The 26,930-nt window shown below is 41.8% G+C and overlaps 1 protein-coding gene and 1 long non-coding RNA gene across 3 annotated transcripts in view; one reads left to right on the plus strand and one right to left on the minus strand.

Moving 5' to 3' along the window:
* CCBE1 (collagen and calcium binding EGF domains 1) overlaps window positions 1-26,586 on the plus strand; it is a 95,667-nt gene extending 69,081 nt beyond the window's left edge. The window contains exons 3-11 of the mRNA XM_086870120.1: window positions 1,722-1,774; window positions 6,972-7,106; window positions 7,814-7,951; window positions 13,051-13,157; window positions 18,183-18,303; window positions 20,189-20,328; window positions 20,416-20,451; window positions 20,990-21,025; window positions 22,560-26,586. Coding sequence (XP_086726246.1) covers window positions 1,722-1,774; window positions 6,972-7,106; window positions 7,814-7,951; window positions 13,051-13,157; window positions 18,183-18,303; window positions 20,189-20,328; window positions 20,416-20,451; window positions 20,990-21,025; window positions 22,560-22,793 — 1,000 coding nt within the window. The 3' untranslated portion in view covers window positions 22,794-26,586. The remainder of the gene's footprint in view (window positions 1-1,721; window positions 1,775-6,971; window positions 7,107-7,813; window positions 7,952-13,050; window positions 13,158-18,182; window positions 18,304-20,188; window positions 20,329-20,415; window positions 20,452-20,989; window positions 21,026-22,559) is intronic.
* Window positions 1,328-9,450, minus strand: LOC147648569 (uncharacterized). Of its 2 annotated transcripts, none has more exons than XR_015281232.1 (3): window positions 9,329-9,450; window positions 3,986-4,185; window positions 1,328-1,671 (listed from the first exon to the last, which is right to left on the minus strand). It is a non-coding gene; the product is annotated as an uncharacterized LOC147648569 (long non-coding RNA). The 2 variants fall into 2 exon arrangements; XR_015281233.1 differs by lacking the exon at window positions 1,328-1,671 and adding an exon at window positions 3,574-3,768.
* Window positions 26,587-26,930: the final 344 nt, after the last annotated feature.

The raw sequence follows: 26,930 nt of genomic DNA on the forward strand, positions 1-26,930 counted from the left end.
GGAATTCCATGGAGCAAGGTACAAATTATGGAATTATGCTGCTCCCTGTGGCTGGTTAGCTCTGGCTGGCACAACCCCACATCTCATGGCACTTCATGGCAGGGATGTCCTCCTCTCCTTGCTCATCTCCCAGCCCTCTCAAGCTGGGCTGTATCTTCCTCTGAAGAGCAGCTACAGGCAAGCCTCTCTTCTTCTGCAGACAGGAGGAGATCAATGTGCACTTGGAAAGCCATCAGCAGGGCTTGCAGCATATGAACAGCCTCCCCAATGCACCTTTGAACTCATTCCTCCTGCATTTGTTTGTCTTGCAGATAAAACTTCACAGCAGTGTTTGGAGAGAAGTCTAATGAGGCACCACTGTTTGCATAACAAAGCAAGGCTTCCTCTTCAGATGTCCAACACTCATTAAGCATAATTTATATTCCAGCTAATCTTAGAAAGAGGGTAAAATATGGAGCCAAAGTTTGTTTTTACATTGTTTGGAGAAATGCATTGTTTGTCTTAAGCCCTCGGTTGCAACTGATAGTTGATTTAAATTCAACATAATGATGATTTGTGATGGCTACATGTTGTCCAGGGGAGTGTAGTGTCATTGACTCACATGGCTTTAGCACTCTTCTGCATTAGTTATTGAATCAAAGGAAAAGACAGAATGGATGGCTTCCCAGTTTGGGAGATGTTTCAGCTTGTCCATAAAGCATGAAAAAACTGTGGATTTGTAAAATACTGAGGGTTTGTTTGGGGTTTTTTTCCTTCAGATTCATGTTTACTTAATGTAATAATGCACTGAACAGCAGGTTTTTTTCTTTTTTCAGCCATCCTGCTAGTCACCAACACGAGACCCTTTGAAAGTCACCAGGTGCCTGCAGGGAGGCACTCTCAGGGTGATAAGGGGCACAGCCATTTGTAAAGGCTCCTGATGCTGCTGGGAGCCTTGGTGACTCCATGTAGTGACTTCATGTGGTTTGCTGCCTAGAGAGAAAACCAGCAGGTTTAGCTGGGTGCCTAAATGTCATTACAGGCCAGTGTGTCAGAAACTCTAATTTCTGACAATTTCTGATAGTTTTGTAATTCTGACAATTACAAAAGTAATTTCTCAGCATTCAGGCTTTGTTCACATTGTAGGCACATAAAAAGTATCTGATCCTATTGACTCTACACTGCAGTTTTGTCCCTCAGACTGTATAAAATACTCTACCTTGCTCCAGTTGAAATACCCAATATATTTAATTTGCCTCCTCCAGGTTTATTAGAAGATCAGAAATTTCTGATAACATTTATCCTCTGTGTACTTTTCACTGAGACTCACCCCTTCCTGCAGGTTTACATTGTAATGATGGATATTTGAAAGCACCCTTCACTTTGCCATGAAAATGATAACCTGAGCTGTGTATTTGAACAGCACTGAGTTGTCCAGACAACATACAGACAACACAAGAGAGCAGGATTTTTGGAAATTACTTGGGATGTTGGCTGAGTCAGTGTTGGGGTGCTCTGTCCCAGGCTCCTGAGGTGGCTGGACATGCTGCTGTGTGAAATCCCTCCAGGCCCAGGTGATGCATTTCCCTGCTGTGTTCTGTAATGCTGAGCTCCAGCTGCGCAGGATCCTCATCTTGCTTGGTGCATCACATCCACAATCCACTTATGGCTGTTTTTAAAGGCAGCACCAATCTATAGAGAATACATTTATTCATTCATTTATTTATTTTATTGTTTTTCAGGAAAAAATGCTGTAAGGGTTATAAGTTTGTTCTTGGACAATGCATCCCTGAAGGTATGTGATTTCACTGTTCTTACACATCATGTCCCCATGCATTTGTCTTTCCCCATCTGTCCTCCACATTGTATGGAAGAGCAACCTGGTACAAGCACAGTCTTGGCCATATCTCATGTATCAGTGTTGGGAGGAACTGTTTCCCAGAAATTGTTGGGAAAATAAAAAGATCAACAACTTCCAACAGTTCTGCTTTGCATGCCAAGCCTTGATCCTCCCCTAAGCACATGTGGCTGCACAGATCCTGTGCCATGACCTGCTGCAGTGCAGACAGAGGAAGGTGTTCTGCCCTTGGCTGGGTAGTTGGGAGCACTCAGAGCACCCAGAACACCTTTCTGGGTGATGGTTTTCCCCTTTCATCCCTCGGATCTGGTACAGCTGACTTGACTTGTCAGTGCACAGGGAGATGCTGAGCAGGTGAGTTAGTCCTGCCTTTAATTTCCCATGGGCATGGCTTCCTTGTCATCAGGGGCCAAGGAAGATGCAGATTTAATCAGGATAGTTCATGCAGTAGTAAAAATGGATTTGATTTAGATGAAACTGGCTGTGAAGTTGTTGGACCACAAGAACTGCCAGGCAGGAATAAATGCCCAGAGATGACATGCCAATAAACTTTTTTTTTTTACAGAAAGTAATTTTAAAAGTTGATCTATGACAACGCATTCTTCTATTTGATGACATATGAAAAGCATTACTTGGTCTGGGAATTTTCCTAGTTTGTGACTGTGATGTTTTGGAAAAAAAGTGGCAAATTAACATACTGGAGAATCAGCTGGTTTTGAGTTATAGTGTCCAGCCAAAAGGGATTATAATCCAAACTCTAATCCTAGTGAGTTTGTTGTGGGTTCATTGCTGCTGCTGGTTTTTCATTTGTGTCTTCTTTGCTGCTGGCTAGAAACTCTAAAACAATTGGTGGATTGGTGGGGGTAGGGACAGGGAGAAAAAGAGAGGGAAACAGCTCATCATGACTCTGTGCCTGGAGGAACCAGGTAGGGTTTGGGTGAAATTGGTGCTCACACGTAGTTCCTCATCCCATGGCTCTGCTGTGAGTTTTGTCTCAGCATGTGTGATATGGGTTACAGTTCCAATGTGAGACAGACACTTGGAGGAGGCAGCTGTGTGCGTTGGAGGCAGAACTCCTGAATCCTTTCAGAGTGGAAAGAAACCAGGACTCTACAGTCTGGCCTCCAGCCTTCCTATGGATTTAAGAGTTTTCTGCACTGGCTATTCACTGAATATAATGGATACAGCAGGAGAATTAATAGCACCAAAAATAAAATTAGAGCCATGGCAATTTATTACTTTGACTTCTAATTTTCATCTCTTGAGATGTTAGGTGATTATGAAAGCAGCTTTTATTATGTGCCCACTGACTTTGTCTAATACTGTTTTTTAGCTGCATTTCAGTAACCTGAGAGTTTCTGCCCCAATTCAATTCTCTGCTGGCTGCAGCTTCTCTCCCTTTGTTTCTCCATTCCCCCTTTTCAGCTTTATCTGTATTTTGCCTGGAGCTTCAGTGGCCACAGAAGTTGCTATAACATTGGAGACAATCTCAGGTCCTTAGTACAGCGACGAGAAACATGATTTACTGAAGTATTCGTTTCACTTACTCTGTTACAAGACATCACTTGGCTCTTCACACATTGTTTTGGCATTATCTTGACAGAGTAGCTGTATGAAATCCATATCTCCAAACAGCCACATAAATGCATTACAGATGTGAGTTTATTAGAGCACATCTGCACCTTTTAATCCAATACTGGCACATTGAAACTGTGAGAAGTAGTTCCAGCCCTGTCTTCTCTGTGATTTAGCAGTGGCTGCAGGGAGGAGGGTTGACAGAGGTGTAGATCCTCCCTTGTCCACCCTTTAATAGCTGCCTGGGGAAAACACCCATATCCTTCTGGGACAGCCATTCCTTAAACAGACTCCCAAAGGCTTGTGGCTTTTTCCATGTCCCTTACTGGTTTTCGTCCTGTTATTTTTCATTTGCCCTTGAAAAGGAACAGAAATCAGTGTAGTATAGTATGAGTCTATGCCTCCAGTTTCTGCATTTCATTTGTTTTGTACTCTCCTTCTCCCTGTGGCTTTCAGCTTCATGACCAGGGAGCAATCACCCTCAGGAAACACTGAGTGGCGTTACTTCTGTGTGTCTCTCCACAGCATCTCTCCACCTGTTCAGCAAAGTGAATAAAAAAAACAGCTCCTCACCTTTTTCTCCTGTGTGATCTCCTTTTTCTCTGCTTTGGAGACTCACAGCTCCAGCCAAGTCCAGTCTTGGGTCCTGTCTCATGGCGTCATAGAGTGAAGAAGGGTCAGGTGCAGTATGGAGCAGTTTATTTTGGAGACCACCCTTCCTACTGCTGGTTTGTTTGCTGAGTTGGCTACTATTGGTTTGTTTCCCAAGTTGGCTGTGGAAGAATTCAGAGTGAAATACTCTATTACAGGCAAACTATAGTCAGATCTGCTTTTTCCTTACTAATGTTGTTTCAAAAATTTCCTTGGTACAACTTTCCATGATGTATCATCATTTCTGAGTTCATTAAAACTTATACAGAGACACTTGTTTTTCTGCTTTGGCTTTCACATTTTCCTAAAGTCTGGGACAACCTGATCCTCATTGTATGGTTTTGATCCATCCTCAAACCATATTTCTTAGGCTGAGCTGGAAAACAAGGGAACACAGGAGGGAATGCTCATCTCTGGTTCTGCAGAGCACACACAGGTGGTGCAGCAGCTTTTGCCTAATTCCATCTCAGTTGTGAGAACTGTTTCTAGGGAAATCATGTTACCTGGGACCAAAGCCCTGGGGATACAGCTCTGGGACCTGACTACAACCATTGTGTGACCTGGGTTAACTGTGTGTAGTCACCAGCAGGGATATTTATACTTCCTGGACCCTTGCCCGGTTTTGTGTAAAGGTAAATGAGGCAATGGACATGATGGAGCTGTGGACATGACATCCTGAGGTGGACCTGAACACCACGTTCAAAGACTGGTTACATTAAATATAGTGACAGATAGATTAAAAAAAACTGGCATTGTTTAGTCTAGAAAAAATGAGGCTGAGAGGGAGACATGATAAGGGTTTCTAGGTAGGTGAAAACTTGCTGCAAGGGGGAAGGTAAACTGTTCTTTATGGCTGAGGAGAAGAGGACAAAAATAATGGGCCTAAGTGGCTGTAAGGGGAGTTTGGATTAGATATGAGTAAAAAGCTTTCTGACTGCAAGGATATTTCATCTTGGGACTAGACTACAAGGCAGGCCATATCTACCCCTGAGGGAAAAGGAAAACTAGGAAAGGTTTATGCATAGCTACTCCTGCTTGTGATGGGAGATGGCCCCTTCCAGCATTGTTTTTTCTGATTTTGTTAGGGCACATCTATTCATGGGAGCACAGGGAGGCCAGAGCTTGTTTTACCTCTGCTCTGAATAGCTGAACATGGCACAGGCCAAGTCCCACAACTGGGTGGGTACACGGGGTAAGGAGCAGCACTTGCACCTCCATGCTGGACATACCGTCCTGTTCTCACTCTTCTTTCCACTTCAGTGGAAAAAGAAAATTGCAGTCATGCCCAGGAAAAACACCATCAATGCTTTATAGTTGGGACTGTTTAGTAGTGCCAAATGTAACAGGAGTTCACAGCCCAGCATCACCTACAGAGTCCAAACTACCCCCAGACTGAATGGTTTGAAGGCAAGAGTTATGTTTTCCTTTCATGGCTCTGCACTGTTGGACCCTGGTTACTGCAGGGTGTCCTAGATTGCCATTCACCACCACAGCACTGTGGGCAGGCTTCAAGTTGTGAAGCAAGAAGGAAAGAAAGAAAGGATGTCCATTATTCAGGATGCAGAATGCTTGGCACTATTACAGCAGTATGTCTATTACAATAGTGCATTTTTTTAAGGGGTTCTGGTGTGACATACAGCATCTTGTTTAGTCTCATTTTGTGTTTTTCTGTATTTTGGCATGCTATCACTTCTAACCTCAATGCTATGCATGTGCTCTATATACTTCATACAGAAAATGTGTTTTTATTTGCTTTACCACCTCTTAGCTCATTTTAATTGTTTGGAACAATCATCGTACCCAGAGGTATCTGCTAGTCATTAGGGTGAGTCAATAATGAGTTTTAATTATGTATATGGAAACACAGTACTTTGCTGGGAACTTGCTTGAACCACTTAGATTTGTTTGGACATGTTAGGTCTGGAGCACAGATGAGATATTTCTGCTGTGGCCCCCAGTAGCCACTCATGAGATTGTCACAGCCATGCTCTCTGCAGGGTGATGTTCTGAAATGGTCACAGAAACTGCCACTTGCTTTGGTGTAAAACCTGTCCTTGGGCAGTGCCCAAGCTGGTTTTGAGACCAAATCCTACTTCACCTCCCAGTGTCTCCTGGCAGATGTCCCCCATGGTGCTGCAAAAGCCTCACACCCATAGCTGGGACTTGTCCTTCTCCCCCAGCCCTGTCACCAGCACCATGCCAGGGGCCACATCCAGCCCTGACAGGACAGGGATGTGGGTCAAACCCCATTGTGCTCTGGTGTCCATCCCTGAGGCTTCAGATCTGCTGCTACACAGCACTGAAATTAGAAACAGATTTTTCCTCCTTTAGGTTTCAAACAGGGACCTCAGTCTTTTGGGATTTCTCTGACATAGCCTGATCTGCACACTGCAGCTATTAAGAGAGATGATGGGTTTGTAAAAATGCATTCTTTGCTAGAAGAATTTCTCTTTGAACAATTAACATGTGATATAATTAACTTTTCCTTGTATTATACTTTCTGTCTGGCTTTGGCAGTAAACATCATGGTTTCTCACAGTTCTCTGCATAGGAAATGTTGCTATCAGACTTAAAAATCTGTTGAAGAAAACCAGAAGAAAATTTTAGGTAATTTAATATTTCTGTGAAAAGAATTGCTGAAATCTGCCAACTGCAGAAGTGACTCTTGCTTAAAATACAGCTTTAAAAAAATAGTCTAACTACTGTAAAGCTGTGAGTAGCAATTACAATTTTAATATATTCCTTTGCTGATGCCTCATGAATGTTTTATGTCTAGGTTCCAACAGTCCTTAAAAACAATGTAACTCAACTTTATATTAATTAGCGGAGAGGTGAAATATTTGCAATCTAAGTATCATCCATCTACAGACTTTGGTATTTTTCCTAACCATGTTTTTCTCTCCCTTAGACTACGATGTCTGTGCTGAAGCTCCCTGTGAACAGCAGTGCACAGATAATTTTGGACGAGTCTTATGCACTTGCTATCCTGGATACCGCTACGACCGGGAGAGGCACAGGAACAGAGAGAAGCCTTACTGCCTGGGTGGGTGGATGAGCATGTTGAGCTCCTCCCTGATTAATGATTTATCCTGTTTTCTTGGGTCTTTTAAGAGTCAGTTTGGATCTGAAACCTTTCTTATTCTCAGTATTATTACGGAAAAAATGTGGGGGCTAACTGTGTTAAGAATTGAGATATCTAGATTCCCCTGAAATTATTAGGAAGTATTACCTACAAGAAGACATACACACTCAAAGATTTTGAAGTGTCAGGCTGATGTAATTTTTCCTTTAATTTCTCCTGCAGGTTGTGAGCCATATTTGCTGAATACTGAAGCATTATCACCAGGCGTAAATACTAAAACTAATCCTTGGTGTTTAATTCAGGTGGCCAGTAAATAACTCAGGACTGATCTTACATGTGATCCTGCTGTGGCTAGTCCTGCCCTGCCCTGTATGGTTTGCCATGCCAGGGAGCCAAGGTTTGCAAGACTGAGCTTTGCTTGTGAGCTTTTCAGTGCAAGGAGACTGTCAGAAAACTGATAAAATGCCAGGTGTGGTGATAATAATAATAATGGTGCAGCTTTCCCAGAACTCCAGACCAAAGATTCCAGCTGCAATTGTAATTGTGGTGCTGCAATTACAAATTTGTTTAACCACAAAATCTCTTTTACCTCTAAAGGAAGTATTTTATTGTGTTGAAGGTCTGAACCCTCCAGCTACAGGACACTTTTAATTTCTGCTTCTCTCCAGATATCGATGAATGTGCCACGAGCAACGGGACTCTGTGCTCTCAGATCTGTGTCAACACTGTGGGCAGCTACAGGTGCGAGTGTCACGAAGGCTATGTCCGGGAGGAGGATGGCAGGACATGCACCAAAGGAGATAAAGGCAGGTGCTAAATGTGCAGACTAAATGTCCTGGGTCAAATGGATGTCTAAAGGATTGGTCTGTCATGAAGAGGAGCTGCTCCTGATGCTACGCTTGGAGCTGGGGGTCCAAAGCTGGGATGTAGCTGATGCTCCTGGGGCAGCCGGGCTGTTGGCTGGGCACCTGAGCAGCCCTGCCAAACTCTCTCCTCCAATGCACAAATACACTGGCAGATGTGGGAGGCATCTTCTCCTAGGGAAGCAGAACAGCTGAATAATGAAATTTACCATTACACCTTCAGTTAGGTCATTCCTGCTGGATCCAGTTGCTAAAAGCTGTAGTTTGCTCCAATACTAGCCTGGATTATAACTTCTTTGTGGTCCAGAGGAAAGGAAGGAGACAGGAGAAAAAATTACCAGATGACAAGCCTTAAAAAATTTCACTGATTTCACCTGTTAAATAATTTCAGTAGTTTTAATTTGTATTTACATGCCCACATCTGAGATTAGCGAATGGGCCTGGGTTGGATGGCTAGTGCCCCTTGGCCCTCAGAGGCTCAGAAAATTCGTGCTTGGGAGTCCAACACGTTTTCCAAGCCTTGCTTCTATCAATTTCTAAATTACATTGATTAAGACCAAATGCAGATCTGCAATTAGTTTGTGTGTCCTGTGGCTGGGGTAAATTTTTTTATTACTTATTTGTTTGTTTGTTTGTTTGTTTGTTTGTTTAAATGAAATGTGATGGGAAAGGGGTAAATGTAAAGGCTTGTTCTTGCATGTCACTGTTGGTTCAAAATGTATACATGTGCTGTGACAAATTATCTTAAAGGTTTTGACCTCATCCTAGTTATTAAATTACAGCATTTAGAATGTTACAGATTAAATACTGATACGAAAATTTGAAAAGGAAGGAGAAAGAGAGAAGTGCTCCGGAAAAAAAAAAAAAAACCAACAACTTTTGATGAATGGTGACTTACCACATGTTCATCAATTAATGCCTGAATGTGGTATCACAGGGTGATCCAAATCCCACTGGATGGCCAGAGCAATTTATAATTTTGATTTTCATCTGAAAATGTGTAACTGGAGCCACTCCATTAACTTTAAGTGTTTCTTGTAGTTTTCAATTATTTTTTTTTCCTTATCAGAGAGTGTGTGTGTGTGCGTGTGAAAGGAAAGATATATAACCTAGATAATCCCTTTACAAATAGGGGGTCTTTTTTAACTTTGTCTCTGGATGATACAGTAATTCAGTAAAAGCATTCAGGATAACCAATAATTCGAAATATTCAAGGCTATGGGAATTATTCTACTGCATAAAACCCACCATTTTTACACTGAAAGTACACGGCACATAAAAATGTCAGTTCCAACAAATAATCTGCAATGAAATACCCACCGTCTCTCCAGATATCTCCAAAATCAGCTGTGCGAAGAAAAGGATGCCTTCTGGTCAGTTACCGCGCTGTACCGCACATAAACGTGAGGAGTTTTCAGACGGGTGGTGCAAATGAGAAGTCGTGTCCGTAAGTCATTCCGGGGAGAAGGGCTGTGTAAGGAACCAGCTGTGGGGACGCTCCACCCTGCGGCCAGCCCCAGCCCTGCACCGCATCCCTGCCGGACCGGCCGCCTAACAAACACATCACTTGCTGTTCATCGTAGCCAGAACACTCGCATTTTTTTTCAGAATTTAGTGTGAGAGTGAAAAACACGGGTACGCCCCTCCATCTCTAAGGAGGGTGCATGTTTTCCGGGAGATACAGCCGTGTTTTCATCATTCCATGCCCGAAGGATGCAATCCAGACACGTTTTTGGCTCTGTTAGTGGCTGCAGTGTGGTCACTATTTTTTTTTTTTTTCCTCTGTAAGTGATTTGACAGAGAGCTCTGGGTCGGTGAGTGGACACAAGAAGAGGATCCACAGTCCCATTTGGTGGAGACAATACAGCTACCCGTGCAGAAGTAGGCAGATGAAACCATCTCAGCAGGCTGAGCCCAGATAATACAACACAGATGATCAGCTCAAGCGCCTTCCTGCGAAGACCGCCCGCAGCAGAGCTCCCGCAGAGCTCTCCCCTGCCAGCATCTCCTCCTCTCCAGCAGCAAGGCACAGCCTCCAAGCCCATACACAAGGAAAACACATCACCCTCCCAAGCAGATCTCCTAGCAATCAGTGCCACAGGGCTCACCAGTGTCTCACTAAGATTAAAGGGCTCCCATCATGTGTGAGCTAGACTTTGTGTTCTGAGAACCTTTATAAAATGGGGCTGCTTTAGGCCTTCTTCAAAATAATTTCAGCTTCCCTGTGTAGGCCTGTGCAATGGGAGCAAGTTATGTAAGTGGCTTGCTCAGTGCTGGCCCAGCTGACCCTGGTAGGTGACCTCGGTTCTGCACCATGCATGGGTGGCTCCATCTAATGGCCTTTTGCCTCCACTGGCCTGTCCTAGGTGACTTCTGGCTTTATCCACACTTTATTCTGGCTTTACTCTTAGTTTGGTCCTGATACAGGGTTGGATAGGGGTAGAGCAAATGTTTGATGGATGACTCCTTCCCTGGGCAAATCATCACCTCTGTCTGGTATGAGTTAGGGGGATTCCACCTCTCTCCTGGGATGTAGCTCATGCTTGCTCATACAAGAATCTTGGACTTCTTCCTCCGACAAGTCAATCTAGCTGGCTTTGCAGAAATCTCACTGGTATGACATTTCCCAAACATTAGCTGATCCCCCCAGCATTCATCTCCATGGATTGTTACAGCCCTATTTTATCTGTATTTGTCAGCCCCATGTGTCACATCCTCCTGGAAGATAAACTGGGTTTTATAATGAAACACGAGGCCAAATTCACCGTTTCTTAATCTGCATATAACTCCACAGATTCTGGTGGGATTCCATTAGATTTCCAATAGCAGAGGCTCTGGCAGTTTCTCCCCATGACTGTGTGCTGCTTTCAGCAACATTTCTTAACACAATGATAGAACTCATTTGGTGAAATAGCTATTAAAAGAAATCTTTGTTGACACTAATACAAAGTCCAGACTTTATTGGTCTTTGAAAAAGAAATGAAAAAAAAAGTTGGGGTTTTTTTATTCCTTATGGCTCCATATACATCCGTCTGTAACTCATACGAAGGTCCAAAAATGGGCAAGACACCGGGTTTTTCTAAAGGAAGATGAAAAATTGGAGAGGGAGGAACAAAGCTGACTTGTGGTCAAGAGCAAATTTATTCCACAGAAATGTGAAGTGTTGTCTTCATTACAGAACATCGATTCCCTCTTAAGGAAAAAAAAGCCCTGCATGGTGCAGAAAATTTCATCTACAAGAGAAAGGTTAGCATTAGGAATATAGGAGAGAAGAAGGAAAGCAGAATATGCTGTGTATTCTGGTACCTTCACAACAGTTCTGGAGCTCCTCTGGGAGGTCTTGTGGCTAAATAGTCTTGGATCCAGCATAGCTGAAATTTGGTGAAATTCTATTCTGTGCTATGTAGAGTCCATCAGCAAACACCAACTATTACCATCTGGACTTAAATCTTTGAGCCATCTGAGCACTGCGCAGAGAGCTGATCAGGTACCAGACCTGTGCTGGGGAAAGGGCTGGGAAGCTCAAACAACAGTGTGTGCTTGCTGCCATAAAAATGCCATAAAAATGGTAAATAATATGCGTAATATTGTAAGCCTGTTGGAGTGCAGCCATGGGAACAAGCAGTTCATGACTGGGGGAAAAACCCAAGCCTTTGTGTCCCAGTTTTCCAATCAGTTTTCCAATCAGTTCAGTACTAATAGCTGTCTTAATGCTCCTGGTTATTCCAGCATCTTGACCTTACATCTCTCTCCTAACTGATTAGTAAATAAGCGAGATAAATTTTTGTCTTCTAAAATCAAGCATGTCTTATCTGTCATTATAGCCAATGGACTAAACATACTGAAAATCAGCCTTTCCTAAATATGTGCATAGGTGGTCCACATACAATGGATCAGATGGTTGCAATCTTCCATACTGGACCCTGCAAATATTTAAAGTCAAGTAATACATAATATTGTTAGTATTAGAAACTTCAGAATTCATTTAAAAATATGCGGATGTTTCAAAATCAATACACATTTCCAAAAAGATGAAGGGTATTTAAGGGCGTGTACAAGAGACAAGCATAACACAGTAACTCAGCATGATGCAGTTGATCCTTTTGGAAGATTTTGAATATTCTCTGGCTTTAATAGGAGCACCTGCAGAGTTTTTCCATTGCGGGACATGCTCTGAAAGGTCGGTGTTCAAACGTGCCCAGCAACCCTCCCGTGTAACATCAAGGACACAAGGCATGTGTAACAGCAAGGCCACACATCATATGCAAAGCCTCTGTAGATTTGATACTTCCCAGCAATGCTGAAGTGAAAAAAACTCACCTGGAGTTTGCCAGTATGTGTCACCCTGTGGTTTGGAAACCAGAATTGTCTTTAAGCAGACATCTGTTACAGCAATGCTTGTTTGCTTGCAATGCAGCACTGTTTGACTGTGTGGTACTGGGGAAAGGACAAAAATAACATTTGTGATATCTCTCACAGTTTCAATAACTTAATGGATTCTTGAAAAGATCCTATTCATGCATAGTATCAACAGATGTGACCCTTCCTCTTAAATCCCTGTCATTAATCTCAATCCTCATCCCTGCTCAGGCTGATTCCATCACATGGAGAATAACCCATGACGATAAAGAGCAGTTTGTGCAAAGTGAGCAAAATAAGCATATTCTGAGGGATTTTACTGTAATTTATAGCATATGAACATTTGCCCCTTAGGGGACTGTAAATCAGTTCAGATCTATGGGGTTAGTCTACCCTAAACAAAAAGATAAAAGAAGGGGTGTGAACTTTTCCAGGTATTAAACAAATGAATCCTCTAGGGACTGTTAACTAGAAACAGCTGCTTTAAAAATGTGCTCAGAGCTGTCCCTGCAAAGTTTCTCAGCCTTACATAGAAATTCAGTCAAAGATTTAATAATGGCAGGATTCCCTGCTCTTTTCACAGTCTGGGGAAATATAATAACTTTCAAGTTGCTTTAGCTATCACTTTATGAAATTCTTTCCCTTGGATCTTTATGTTTATAGTGGAAACTGCTTTCTTTCAGCTGGGCTTCCTGAGAAATCTGAAAATGTGGCAAAACCAGGGACATGCTGTGCCTCTTGTAAGGAATTCCATCAAATAAAGCAGACGGTTTTACAGCTGAAGCAAAAGGTATGAACACTGGTCACTCATGTGTTTACCAGACCTGCATGTTTTACAATAACTGAGGCTAATTTTTATGTTTGGAGCTGTCACTGACATGGATGGCAATATATTTTAAAATTGTGTAGGAATGGCATCTCTCCCTTATGCTCCTGTACAACTTGTAAGCAGATTGTTCCCCAAGTTCATGGAGCTGTGTTACCAAGCTCGTGGAAACAGAGTCTGACAAACCCTCATCCCAGGCTGAGACCAGGTTTCTTGGCAATCTGTGCTAGGCCTGAGCTTTTCATTCACTCTGAATGCACAGGATTTTGGACATGATCCACCTTCAGAGTAAGCATGTGCAAGACATTTCATAGATGCATAAACATGATTCTTCATTAATAGTATGCTGATACAAGATTCTTGCCAAATAGGTGTGGGACTAAACAAAAATATCACTAGCTTTATATATGACTTTCCCCTTAAAAAAAGAAAAACCCTCAGTCACAAACCTTTCTTTTTGTTTTCACCTATTCCCGTGTAAATGCATTTAGAAACTTATTCTGGGCTTTAATTGCTCCCATATGCAGCTTCCTTTAGCACTTTAGTAGGATTGAAATAATGCAAAGACCCAGCCTCAGATTTGGAGAGCCATATGCAGGGATGCAGGTGTAATGCCCTTTTTGGTGATGTCTCCTTGGAACACGGAGGTTCTCTCAAACTGAAGCTATCTGTAGGAATATTTTCAGCAATTCATGCTGACAGGCTGTAATTATTTCACCAAGGGTACTCAATTAATTTCTTTCCATTGTGCCAAAACACAATTTGGTGTATTGACTCATGGCACTTGATGTTACTCATTTCATATTAAGAAGAAAGAAATCTTCGTTAAAGTGAAATTCATTGATGTTGGAGACACTCTATATCTCCAGAATCTCAAAACATCATGTATTCCTTCTGAATCAGTATGAACACAGACGTGAAAGTGACAGAATTTCATGTGTGATGGAAATTCTGTTTTTCAAAAAAATGGTAGCAGAGAGGTTAAAAAAGATCCATGTTTTTGGGTGGCTGTTTCTCCAGCTGTTGTCCATGATGCTGAGCAGGCTCACACTGACCCCCAGGGATCTGGGGGTCACATTGCTGACCACATTGTTTGTTTGAGAATTGATTGATGGAATTAATGGAAGTTTTTTGTGTCTAACTTCTGCTGTTAGATGCTTGTGTTCAAAATCCATTCCAGGAAAACTCAGACCACTGATACCTGTCACGCTGGGCATTTGTACAGTAGCTGTGGACAAATAAGCAGCTCACTCTTTCTTCATAGCTAAGTCCTGTCATTGTCCCTAACTAAATTTTTCCCCAGTATCCCCCTAGTGAGATTTGATTGACTTGGCATCCTCAGTGGGAGCCCACTGGGTTGTGCTCCACAGAGAAAGAGCTGAAAGAGGAGGTTCCTGATACCCTCAGCAACTGTTACCCCACGGAAAGGAGAGCTTTTGTCTATGCTGAATGGGGACCTGGCCCCATGGTGCTTCTCTGCCCAGGGAGACATCAGCCCTCATGTTTCACCAGCCACTCCCCGTGGCCAAGTTCTCCTGGGGAAGACATCTCTCAATAGCTGTGGTTAAAGCTGCTCTGTTTTGCATAGAAAAGTTCATTTCTGTCTGCCAGGGAGATGGTTTATGAAATGAGTCTTCAGTCTTGTGGTTAAGGCTTTCAGATTTTATGAACTTTATTCAAAATTGTGGTTAGCAGAAAAGCCTGTCATCCAATGAGACACACTCTCCTGACAGAGTAGAGGTCTGTGGGCAGTCCTAGGTCGATCTAAGACCTTGATGAAAGGAAGAAGAGTGGAGAGCTGAAAAACTGGGGGAAAGATATCTGGCATGCTGACACACAGCCAACAATTAAAAAAAGAAAAAATCGAGTAAGCCTGGTCCTATTGCACAGATGTGTTTAAACATCTTAATTAGAAAGCCATGTTCCAAATCACTCCTGACAAGCACTGTCCAGTTTTCTAAACCACAGACCTCCTAGAAACTATGCCAAACTCCAAATGCAGCATGCAAACACAGCACATGGAAGTCTTGTTTCTAGAACAGTCTCTCTTTAGAATTTACCCTTGCTAATGTGTGCATGCACATGGGGAAAAAACCCCATTATTTTCCAAAGGCCTTTAGGATTTGGAGCTGTAGATGGAGGAAGCCAAAGTTACCCTGGAGTAGGACTGTGGTTCAGTTGAAAGGTGAAACAGAAATTAGGCCAGTGAGTATAGCCAATAGCTAAGAGAATGTGAGTCAACAACAAAAACACATGGTTTGGCCCTGTGCATGTAACAACCATTTTCTGCCAGAAGATATCAAAGAGCAGTGAGCTAGACCAGAGCCTGGGTATTTTGGCACTCCCAGTGTGTATTTCAAGTCCAGCTGAGTCAGTGGGGAAGCATGCATAGATGCTTTCACAGCAGCTATGTGATTTCTTTTCTAATTCAGTTGTTACAACAGCCTGGCTGGCAGGAACAAGTAAATATTTAAACATCAGAAGAGAATACACTTCCAAATCCCCTTCATGATGAGTCTTTGCCACTAAATGCACCTTTTTACTCCAGTCTGACCATTTGCAGTATAACTTGAAGAGTATTCATGGCGGGGTCTTTGTACTAAGTGACATCTATTTATCAACTGATATAGCTATAGATCCCCATAATGAGATATTTTGAGAAATTTACACACAAGCTAAAAAGAGCACTTCAGTTAATCTGCCACTCAACTGTGGCCACCCCTAAGGAGAAGCATTCACTGATGACACTGAAAATATCCTCACAAAAACTACTTCAAAAATATCATACTCTCAGGTAGCCACATGATTTGACTTTTTGTCTCTGTCTTAGCTTGGCAGCATTGGCACTGCAGAGTCCTTAGCTGATTTGTGTCATGTAGTGGAAGTTTTGCACCATGGTCCTTGCAAGCCTTTCCTTTCTATGCAGCCAGGAACCTGGCTCTGGACAGGACACATCTCAAGGAAACAAAACTTTTCGGACCAGAGCCAGCCAGTGGAGCTTCCCATGCTGGTCCCTGTCCAGTGAGGCTGTGAGAGCCCCCAACTACTGAATTTTCCTCTTCAGCCCCAGGGGTAGGGTGTTGTGTCCCACAGAGTAGCCCTCTATCTTCTACCAAATTCTTGTTAGACTGACATCATGATTCTTAATTTGCCTATAGTGGAGTCATCTGGTCCTTGGAACTGCAATTCTCTCCAAAACCTAACTCACAAATGGCTGATAAATCCTTGTGATCATGTCATCACATTTTGAGTTCCAGTCTCAAAATCAAACTGGTGTTTCAGAGACACCACCAGGAACTATCTCAGCATTTCCAACTTTATCTTTCCCTAACGTTTTTTTCCTTCAGAACTGTTCTGTGCATTCAGTCCCAAACTACAAGCAGCACTGGAGCACTGGCTGCCTTTAAATTCTAATCCTTAAACAATTCCTTGTTTATCAAAGGAAATTTTCCCAGTTCAGGTAGGTATTGCAGGTGCATAACACTGTGTTCTTTCTCCTGTGCATTACAAACATTAGATTTGGAGTAATGGCAGAATATATGTCAAATAATTACAGAAACAGGTAGGAGTCTTGAGAACAGCCCAGCTCAGAGAATTCTAGATAGCTGATTAGCTTTGTCAAATAGCAGGAGTCGTCATCTATTTTATTCAATGCAGTTCTCAAAGGTAAATGTTGGAGAATTCAACATCAAATTATCCAGTGAGCCAAATTAATTCAAGAACCAACAAAGCTCACCCAGGGGTAGGTCTGTAGTGCTATTGTTGAAAAAGTTTTCCAGTTCAGTTTGGCAGAGCAAAATCCCTAAGTCTACATGCAGCCACTCACCACTGATAAATTTCTTTCCTCACTGCAGACCAGCCTCCTGGCTTGTCATCTCCCTTCAGCTACCTTTTAAGGGACTAAACATTTACAGAATATTTCTAAATAGGTTTAATTATTAAATATATACATATACTTTTATTATATAATATATATCATTTATATATAAACAGGCATTATTAAATATATTCAACTGGATAGATGAATGTTTCATGGATAATTAAACAGGTAATGGATAATGACCCTTCTAACTATAGTGTGCAATTCTCCTTACGTTCTCATTTACTTTATCTTTGTGTCTCTGTGCAGAGCAGATCCAGATATCTGATGAGTTAAATAGTGTGGGTACTTTCCAGAGCCAGATTCACAGTGTTGGTGTCTGAAGCACAGAGTGCATGCCCTTATCTCTGATATCTGGCTCTGATATCCAAGAAAACATTGAATTTCATATAACACCATGAAAATAACTGTTAAATAGAAAAACTGTAGGTGTAAGTGTGTAGATTAACAAATTTTCTTAAGTCACTGGGTGAAAAAGTTAGTTTAGAGTTTAAACTAGTTTAGAGGACAGAAGACAAGATGGAAGATTTAGAGTGTTTTCTCTTGTTAGGGTGTTGTCTTCTTTCTTCCTCATCTTCTTCTAGATGTTTTTGGGTAGTAGTAGGTGATTGGTTAGAAAATGCCACAGTGCAGCACTCAGGTGATGGGTCATTGGGTCACTAAGAAAAATAATTTACATGTCTGTTGTTAATTGGGTGAGAATAAGTATAAAGATAAAAGAGCTGCATATTTCAGGGCCATTTTGTGCTTCTCGAGCCAATTTGATCCAGGTAACGATGGGTTGAACTTGAGCAGAAAGTCTGGGGAAGACCTGCCAAGTCTTTTGATTATATATGAATAAACACAAGAAACAAGAAGCTAAGGAGCCTTTGGAGTATCCTTCCTGAAACAGAACTGAGATAAAGGAAACTCCCTGTGAGGGAGTATCCCAAGGGGCTCAGCCCTGAGGAGACTGACATCACCAGCAACACACAAAGTATTTAGGGTTTTCATTAAAACCTATGGAAAGTTAGTGGCTTGCTGCTTGTTCACATGAAAGCTTAAAAAAGAATGTGATTTACCTGTCTGAACAATGCAGGTCTTACATGGTTTTTTTTTTGTCTTGGCAGGTTGCTTTGCTGCCAAATAACGCTGCTGATCTTAGCAAGCAAATCACAGGTGAAAAAGTGCTTGCTTCTAATGCATATATCCCTGGCCCCCCAGGCCAGCCTGGCCAACCAGGCCCTCCAGGTAAGACCAGAGGAGTGGAAATGTGCAATAGCACTCATACTAAAATAGCAAGCTTCAGTCTTCCAGTGTGATATGATTTCATATGTTTCATATTTTGATTGATATGTTGTGTTTGCATTTGTGCTAAACTTAAGAAAAACAAAAAAAACGAAAACATCTTTATGGTTGTTATGGTCAGCCTCTGCCAACTGTCTGACATCATTCATTGTGACTCCATGTGTTTCTTGGCATGCAAGAGTGTTTGTCCTGTATGTGTTAAATTTCTCCCTCTCCCTGAGATATCTCACCTGCTTCAGTTGTCATTTCCTGTATTTTAATCTGTCTTAAAACACTGTCCATTTCATTTCAGGAATATCTATTGGTTTAGCTCACTTTCAGTAGTACAGGAAAAAAATGTCCTTTCAGTTTGTAGGAGTTTGTGCCAACCCTTTTATCTTTCCTTGTCTGATTTGTGAGGATTCTTCTGCTGGTTTTATGTTGTATTCCAGATTGAAAGGAATCTGAAAAGTATAACTACACTCACACCTTCTTTGCTAAGTTTTAGATTGGAAAAATGCAAAAACCAGAGAGATCCTAAAGCCCAAGCTTAATCCAGACACCTCATACCTGGTGGCCAGCAAGACTCAAAATTTTGCAAATGCAGATCTAATTTTCGGTCAGCAATAAATCCAAGCATTGTGCTGGATTTCAGAAGTATACTTACAGAGTACTGGCAAATATTCTTATGAGGATTGATTTAGTCCCTCCTGAACTGCACCTCACCTTCCCATTTATACCCCCTTTTGCAGTTTTGCTTTGTTTTCTGAGTCTCTATCTTATTTTCCTGGAGGATGAGTATCTTCAGTCTCCACTTCATCATAAGTGCAAGGACAGTGTGTTAGAAGTTCTGTAATACACTCTGAAGGGTAGAGTGGGTTGCTTTGCAGTCCCTCCAAGGCAGGCCTGACCCTGCAGGCCTCCCACCCACTCGGTTTTCCCTTGACTGAGCTGTCCGAGGTACTGTAGAAATCTGCTCCCCTTAAAACCTCCCCTGCTCACCTCCTCTGCTGCCCCCCCAGGAAGAGTCCCAGGGAATCATCACTGAACTTGAGTTGTCTCCTTTTGAATATCCTAGTTGTATATATTCAGTCCTGCTGAATGCTTTCTACTCTCTGCCTTTTATTCTTTGTGTTTCGTGTGCCCAGTACGAAGAGAAGTGTTTCCCCCTCTAATCATGAAGTGTTTCAGCTAGTGACATTTTAATGGTCTTTATTGTCTGCAAATGTTGATTCAGGTGCCTGATTTTCTGTTTAACGTTTCCTACTGTTTCTCTTGAGCTAAACATATGTTTCCTTGCCTGGCTGCTTCCTAAAAAGTAACATGCTCTGCTGAACCAGCAGAAGCTGAAAATGATACACGGAGCCTCTTTTGCCCCTGACACATTGGCTATTGCACTGGGCAAAAGAGAGGTGCAGCCCCCCATTGGAAAGGGCCTGCTGGTTATGTTATGTGGATGTCCATGACCCAAAATTCACATGAGTTTTCTGAGGCTTTCTTTTTATAAGACGTTCCTCAAATGTGATTTGTTCTTCTTTGAAAATGAGGCATTTGTGCTTTTCTTTTCATTACCAGTCTGTGTCCCTAAGCACCTGGCAGACTCAAACTCTTGTTATACACAAGAATGAATTGTTTGCTGGTCATCTCTTGTAGCTACTGTGACAGGGGTAAATGTCTCAGACAGCTGCTGATGTGCAGATGCAGATAAATTTGTTGTGTTTTGTGGAATTGGGCGTGTTAAAGAAACCAGCCCATTGGGTCTTTAAAAAAATGGTCATTCCCCACTTCTTGCACTGATGAAGTGTCCTGAAGGCTTTCCCTGGCAAGTAACTTTTGGTTTTGATTTCAGGGGCTCCAGGACCTAAAGGGAGTCAAGGAGCTCCTGGATTACCTGGACCTCCTGGACAGCCAGGCCCTCGTGGATCAATGGGACCTATGGGCCCATCTCCAGACATTTCACACATTAAGCAGGGCAGACGGGGCCCTGTGGTCAGTATTCTTGTCTCCTGCCATGCACAATTGCCCTTATCTCCACAGCTTCTCACACCCTTGTGAATACTCTCTTTTCTCTTGCAGGGCCCACCTGGAGCCCCAGGGAGAGATGGTAGCAAGGTGAGGAGAGGTACAAATTTCCATTAGATGGGCACATGCACATGTGAAGTGCAGACTTGCTAGAGAGACTCTGCATACTTGTAGTCACACCCTTTTTACCACCTCATTTCCTTTGCTAAGATGTTGTCCCACTCCTTCATGTCATCCTTCTGCTGTTTTGTGTTTGCCATTCCTAAAGTTTTTCAAATAGTCCTGACAGGCTGTATGTCACACAGCATTCTTTTCTTTCTCTGAAGCTCTTTTGGCTTTTCCATGAAGAAATGTTGATGTGTTAGCCCTTTTCATTCATTGTGAATTCTTCCTGTTCATTGATTCAATTGTTTCTGTCCAGGAGAAATATCAGAAATGCCCCACTCCTCTCCCACTAGAATCAACAGCAATGTTCTTTCATTCTTCCTTCACTTCCTTTTCTTTTTCCAAACAAGCATCAGCTGATGATTCTTGATCTGGGGACAGTAAGGGAGGCTGCAGAAGCAAACAGTGATTTTTTTAATTTCCTTTAATCACGACAAACTAACTGAGGTGGTATTGATTACAGGGGGAGAGAGGAGCACCAGGACCAAAGGGGATACCTGTAAGTATTCCACACATGAGGAATTTCCACAGCAGAGTGATTTTGACTACTAACCACAGGTCAGACAAAAGTTAGAGGAAAAAAACTCCTGTGCTGAGAAAACAGATAATTTACATATATAGGAAATGTTGGAAACAAAGTAATTACCTGTTTTTATCCAAACGTTTTCACCTACAAACCTCTTCCCTTGATGGGTGTGTGACTGAAGGCAGTAGGTGCACCTCTGCCTTACAGTGGTGCTGAGACACCCTTAGAAGGCAGAAAAGTGCAGGGTGCTACTTAGCACAGTTCAGCCTCTGCTTCCAATGGGAATTGGAAGGTTCCCTGGAACCTTTTAAAATCCTGCCCCTCATTTCTCTCCGATTTGGGAAACTATAGGTTTTGAGTTCAGAAGAAGGAATGAGTATTGATGATCTGTTTCTAGGTGAACTTGTTTAAAATAAAACTCTAGGGTCCCCAGCACAGGAAGGACATGGACCTGTTGGAGCAAGTCCAGAGGAGGCCACCAAGTTGATTAGAGGGCTGGAGCACCTCTCCTATGAGGAAAGGCTGACAGAGGTGGGATTGTTCAGCCTGGAAAAGAGAAGGCTTCAGGGTGAACCCAGTTGGCCTTTTAGTACCTGAAGGGAATCCACAAGGAAGGTGAAGAGGGATTATTCACAAGGCATGTAGTTATAGGGCCAAGGAATGGCTTCAAGCTGAAAGAAGGCAGGTTTAAATTGGGTATTAGGATATTAGGATATTCTTTACTGTGAGGGTGGTGAGACACTGGCACAGGTTGCCAAGAGAAGCTGTAGATGCCCCATCCCTGCAAGGCCAAGCAGGATGGGGCTCTGAGCAACCTGGTGTAATGAAAAGTGTCCCTGCCCATGGCAGAAGTGCTGGGACTACGTGGTTTTTAAGGTCCCTTCCAACCCAAACCACTCTATGATTCTATTAATTTACTTCCAGTATTTTCTCATCAATTCTGGTGGAGTTGATTTTTAAGAGTGTGCTTGGCAGGGTGTGCTCAGTATTAAACAGTTTCTTTTACTGTGTGAAGTCAGCTAAAAAGAAATAATGATCTTCTAAAATCAGATACTCTCTGCATTGTAATTACCAATTATTTAGTAAGTGATGGACAGCAGCGAGGTTACCATATTGAAAAGGCATTTGCCAAGTAATAGCAGTTTTAAAAAAATTCATTGATTAATCATTCTAAGAATGTAATTTCTGTTGGTTTAATAAGCAAGAACACAAGAAACCAAGATTAATCTCTTCTATTCCCATGAGGTTTCAAGATAATCTTATGAAGCAAATGAATTGTTAAGTGACAAAAGGGCTGAGCATCTTGTAAATCTAGGCTCTGTCTGCAAAAACATTTGATTCTTTTGAAAATTGTTTCCTGATCAAAGTTGGTTAAAAAACAGATCATTACCTTTTGGCAATTGATAGAAAGGAGAATTTTACTGAACAACCCCTGCATGAGTAATTCTATCAGCCAGGTTGAAAACTGTTTTGGATTATTATTAATGGCAGTGCCTTGTGACTGCAGGGCCCACCGGGTTCATTTGATTTCCTATTGCTGATGATGGCAGACATCAGAAATGACATTGCTGAGCTGCAAGAGAGAGTGTTTGGGCACAGGACTCATTCATCAACAGAAGAGTTTCCATTACCTCAGGAATTCACAAACTATCATGACACAGTAGATTTTGGATCTGGAGAAGACTACAAACCACGGGCAACATCCAGAAACACCAGGATACAGAAGGCAGACCATCCTTAGCTATTCCACTGAAAAACAAAGCTTCTTCAGAATTCTTCAATATAAAAAATGCACTGACAATGTAATATATATATATATATATATATATATATATAAAATTTCCCATCTTTCTTTCTGCTTTTCCTGAACCATGCTGCCTGTACTGTAGCTTTCCTGGTTCATGGTAGCCTCCTTGCAGAAATTCCATACTGCCAAGCCTGCACTGTGCATTGTACCTAGACTATCAAAAAATCCTTCTTAGCATATTATATGATTAAGGCATGCTCTAGCTAATAACACAGATCACAGCATTCCATCTGCCTGCTTTGCATTCTATATCCAAATGACCTAGTACACAGATTTTGCCAGGGACAGAGGATTAGCTGAACATCATCCCTGAATGATGTTGATAATGAACACCTTGGTCCACAGTTACTTTATGAATGCAAATAAATTATACCACTGAATTCAAGTCTCCAGCTACTGTCCCCAGGCTTAGGAGAGTGTAAGAAGTGGATCCCTGTTTCACAGCAGAGGCCATCTGTAAGTGAGACATGTCCTCTATTATGCCTCATCAAGGCAGAAAAAAAACCAAAACATATGTTGAAGGGTTAAACAAAAGTGATGCTGCTTGATCAGGAAATTATTTGGTTTTGTGTTGCTAGAGTATTGTTCAAAGACAGTCAAAAGATGTGTGTGTCCTAAAATACTCTAGGACACACACAAACACTACTTTTTCTTTACCATTATCCCACTTCTCAGTGTGAAGGCCAGTTTGCTTTCTCAACAGATTCATATTGGATACATTACACAAAGATGAGCAAGATAAAGGGGATGTTTAAAGCAGGAAACCAAATCAAAATTTAATCAAACAGGCTTATTGGCAAGAACAAAATATATCCCAGCCTTGCAGAAAGAGCCCAGTTCTGACTTCCTGCAGGTGCATGTCTTCCTTGGTGAAATTCTGAAGTCTGAGTGAAATCAAGACCAGAGAGAGACCTCATGTTTGCAAAGAGCTTCCACCTATGTTGTTCCTCTGCTGCATGAGACCAACCTAAATGGCTTTCACCCAACTGGAGCACAGAGTGGCAGCGTGTTTGGCTGGGTGTGTGAGGAGTGTGAGAAGGTGCAGGAGTGCACATGACAGAACATTTCAACTGGTACGAGGATGGCTAAGGTGAGGTACTGCACATGGGATCCTATACTTGTGAATGGGGATAAAAGGGAGTGCCCTTTATTTACACTGGAAAATTGGATTCACAAGTTATACCATACCTCATGGATGATGTATGTTGCCATTTCTTTCGGATTACCACAGCTGCTGAGGACTTTGCCATGCTTAGAATATAAAGGAGTATATTAAGCACAAAATTTCAATGTTGTGTCTGCGTAGCTGCTACTTCTACAGTATGTTTAGTGTTCAGTAGTGTTCATGACACAAATGCAAAGAAAAAGTTGGTTTTTTGCCATGTTTTTCAGGGCTTGCATGTTGTAGTAGAATAAATACAGGTAAAAATATAAGAAGGGCCTTTTCAGATAATACGTAAAGGTTTGGATTCCCTTCCATATTCTCTGGGCCAAAAGATAGTTGGTGTAATGCTGACAGCATCAGTACAGGTCATGCTGCATAAACAGCTGGCTGTCTACACTTTTCCATAACTTCTGTGTACTGTCTTAAAAGAGTGTGTTCATTCCTTTAGCCATTTCCCAACATCTCACTGCCACTAAGCCACAAGCCAGGGCATTAGCTTTTAAGAACATGAATGTTCTGTATTTCTTTTCACATTACATCTGTATCATTATTTACAAAGCAATGCCTAAGCCATGGGGATATCTGAAAAAAAAAAAATTATAGTAACCTTACCTTGTGGTCCTTGGGCTTCTCCTCTGTCTGGGACGAGCTCTGCCAGGAGCTGCAGATTCAAGTAATCTTGTGAATAACCTAATAAGGGAGAATAGAGGAAGGTACCTGTGTCCAAAAGAGGGATGGTCTTATATGCAACAGGCTGGAAAAAACCTCGAAGATAGAATGAACTGAGGCATTTGTGTCTTCTTAATTGCAAACAGGCAACTAAGTATAAATTACATCATTTATGAAGATGCAATTTTAATTTGATTCGTTAAATATCAAATGCTGTATTTTTAAATCTAGCAAATTACAGAACCCTAGCATATGTTTACCACTGCACCCTGCTGGATCAGGCTGGTTCCCACTAGAGAATTAGTAGCTGCAGGTTTTTGACCATCAGATACTGAATGATCTAAGTTATGTTAGATGAGTCACTTCCTACATATAAACTAAATTATATTGCCCACTGCCCACAAGGTGATGTTCTAAAAAAGGCACTTATTTTAGTTCTAAGTTCTGCTTTTCCAAATAGAGGCACATACCAAATGAGAAGTTCCCAAAGTTTGACCATCAAATTCAGGGAGAGGTGACAACTGCCCTGCTTGTGCCTGGGGAAGAGCTATTCTGAGACTGGACCAGAAAAACAGAAAAAATATATATTTCACTGTAAGTACAGCAAGTAGTGCTACAGATTCATAAATATAAGCATAGCACATGTTTACATGCCTTTCTGAATGGAAACCTCAATTATTTCCCTTTCTGGAGCTTGCATCATTGGCTTTCAATTTTCAGTACTTAAAAAAAAAAGGTAACAGAATGTGTTCCTTGGGTTTGCCCTTGTCCTTACCCTTCTCTGTCCAAATTTCCTGCTTCAAAACTGTTTGAGTCCCAGCAGCAAGGAGGGGCCACTATGGCAAAGACCACCCAACATGACATAGGAATTTCTGCAGCAGGGAGAGTCCCTCTGAGCACAGCCAGCTGGGAAGGGTCAGCCTTTGGTCTGCATCCAGCTGAGGTCTTTGCATGGAACTTTCTCATTTCTGATTACCTGTACGATAACTCATTGTATCTTCAATATTTCAGTCAGATTTCGGGGTAAACACATGAAGACTCAGAAAAGTGACATTTTCTTCAGCATACCCAAACTTTCATAAAGTCAGAGCAGAGGAATCATTTCCAATCTTAAGTTTTGTTACTGGTAGCCAGAGAAGCTATTACTTTGCAAATTATTTATTACTCTGTGGCTCCAAAAATAAGAAACTCTTCCAAGAACCCAAAACAAGAAAGTAGAAACTTCTGCACTCATGGCTAGTCTCATTACCAGGCTCATGCACATGACAACTTTGTTTCATATAAATGGTATGTATAATTTTATTAGAAAGAAATGTTATTTTGATGTTAAGACATCAAATTATAAGCAGAAGGATAATAAAGAATTTGTTATTTTATTAATATTAGAAATATATTTAATGAGAACATTTGCAAGAGTGTGTAGTGGTGAGAAAATTCTGATTGTTAATGAGTTTAACAAAATCATGAATCTTGAAAAATGTTTTCTTTCAACACTCTGCCGATTACATAAAAGTTTAGTCTTTCTTGCAAAGCTGTAGTTCTGGCACACAAGAATTCCTATATAGTCAGGCTAAATTAGGAAAATGAGAGGAAAATTGATTGTAAATGGAATTAGGGTAGTGCCTGGTGTTACTGTTAGCATCACAGCTTGCATAGCCTTCTGCCTAGAAGTATTTCAGAGTTAATGTACCAAGTCCCGGAGCAGCAACAAAAGGTGGGGGTGGGGTCCAATTCTCTGTTAATGTCACATTTTAAAAAATCCATATGTTTGTTCCTTTTACACATTCCAATAACTATACTGTTCACTTTATTTATATATGAAATACTAAAATGTGTATAAGATGACTGTGATTTTATGATGTATTCATAATAACAAAGATATTTTTTCTTACACTGTTGGTAGTTGCTTTTTTGTTACACATTGCCCTTTCTCTGAAACAAGAGTGATGTTGGCAGAAAGAAAGGGATGGCAAGAAATCTCCTTACGCTGCCTCCTAGCATTTTTCTTGCAGCTGAACAATACTGTCATAGTTGTTTGACTCTGGGGCGTGAGCTTTTGCAAGCTGGGGTGGGTTTCAGTCTTTGTGGGGATAAAGCACACAGCCATCTCTGCTCTGTGGATGGGTGGTGGCTCCCGTGCCACATCAGCGGGCTACATGAGGCTGGGTCCCGCAGCCCCACCGCACGCTGCCGGGTGTGAGCAGCTTGTGCACATCCCGGGGATGCGATCCGGGGCT

The sequence above is a fragment of the Cyanistes caeruleus genome, chromosome Z, assembly GCF_971803275.1.
Source record: "Cyanistes caeruleus chromosome Z, bCyaCae1.hap1.1, whole genome shotgun sequence".
In the NCBI taxonomy this organism is placed as follows: domain Eukaryota; kingdom Metazoa; phylum Chordata; class Aves; order Passeriformes; family Paridae; genus Cyanistes; species Cyanistes caeruleus.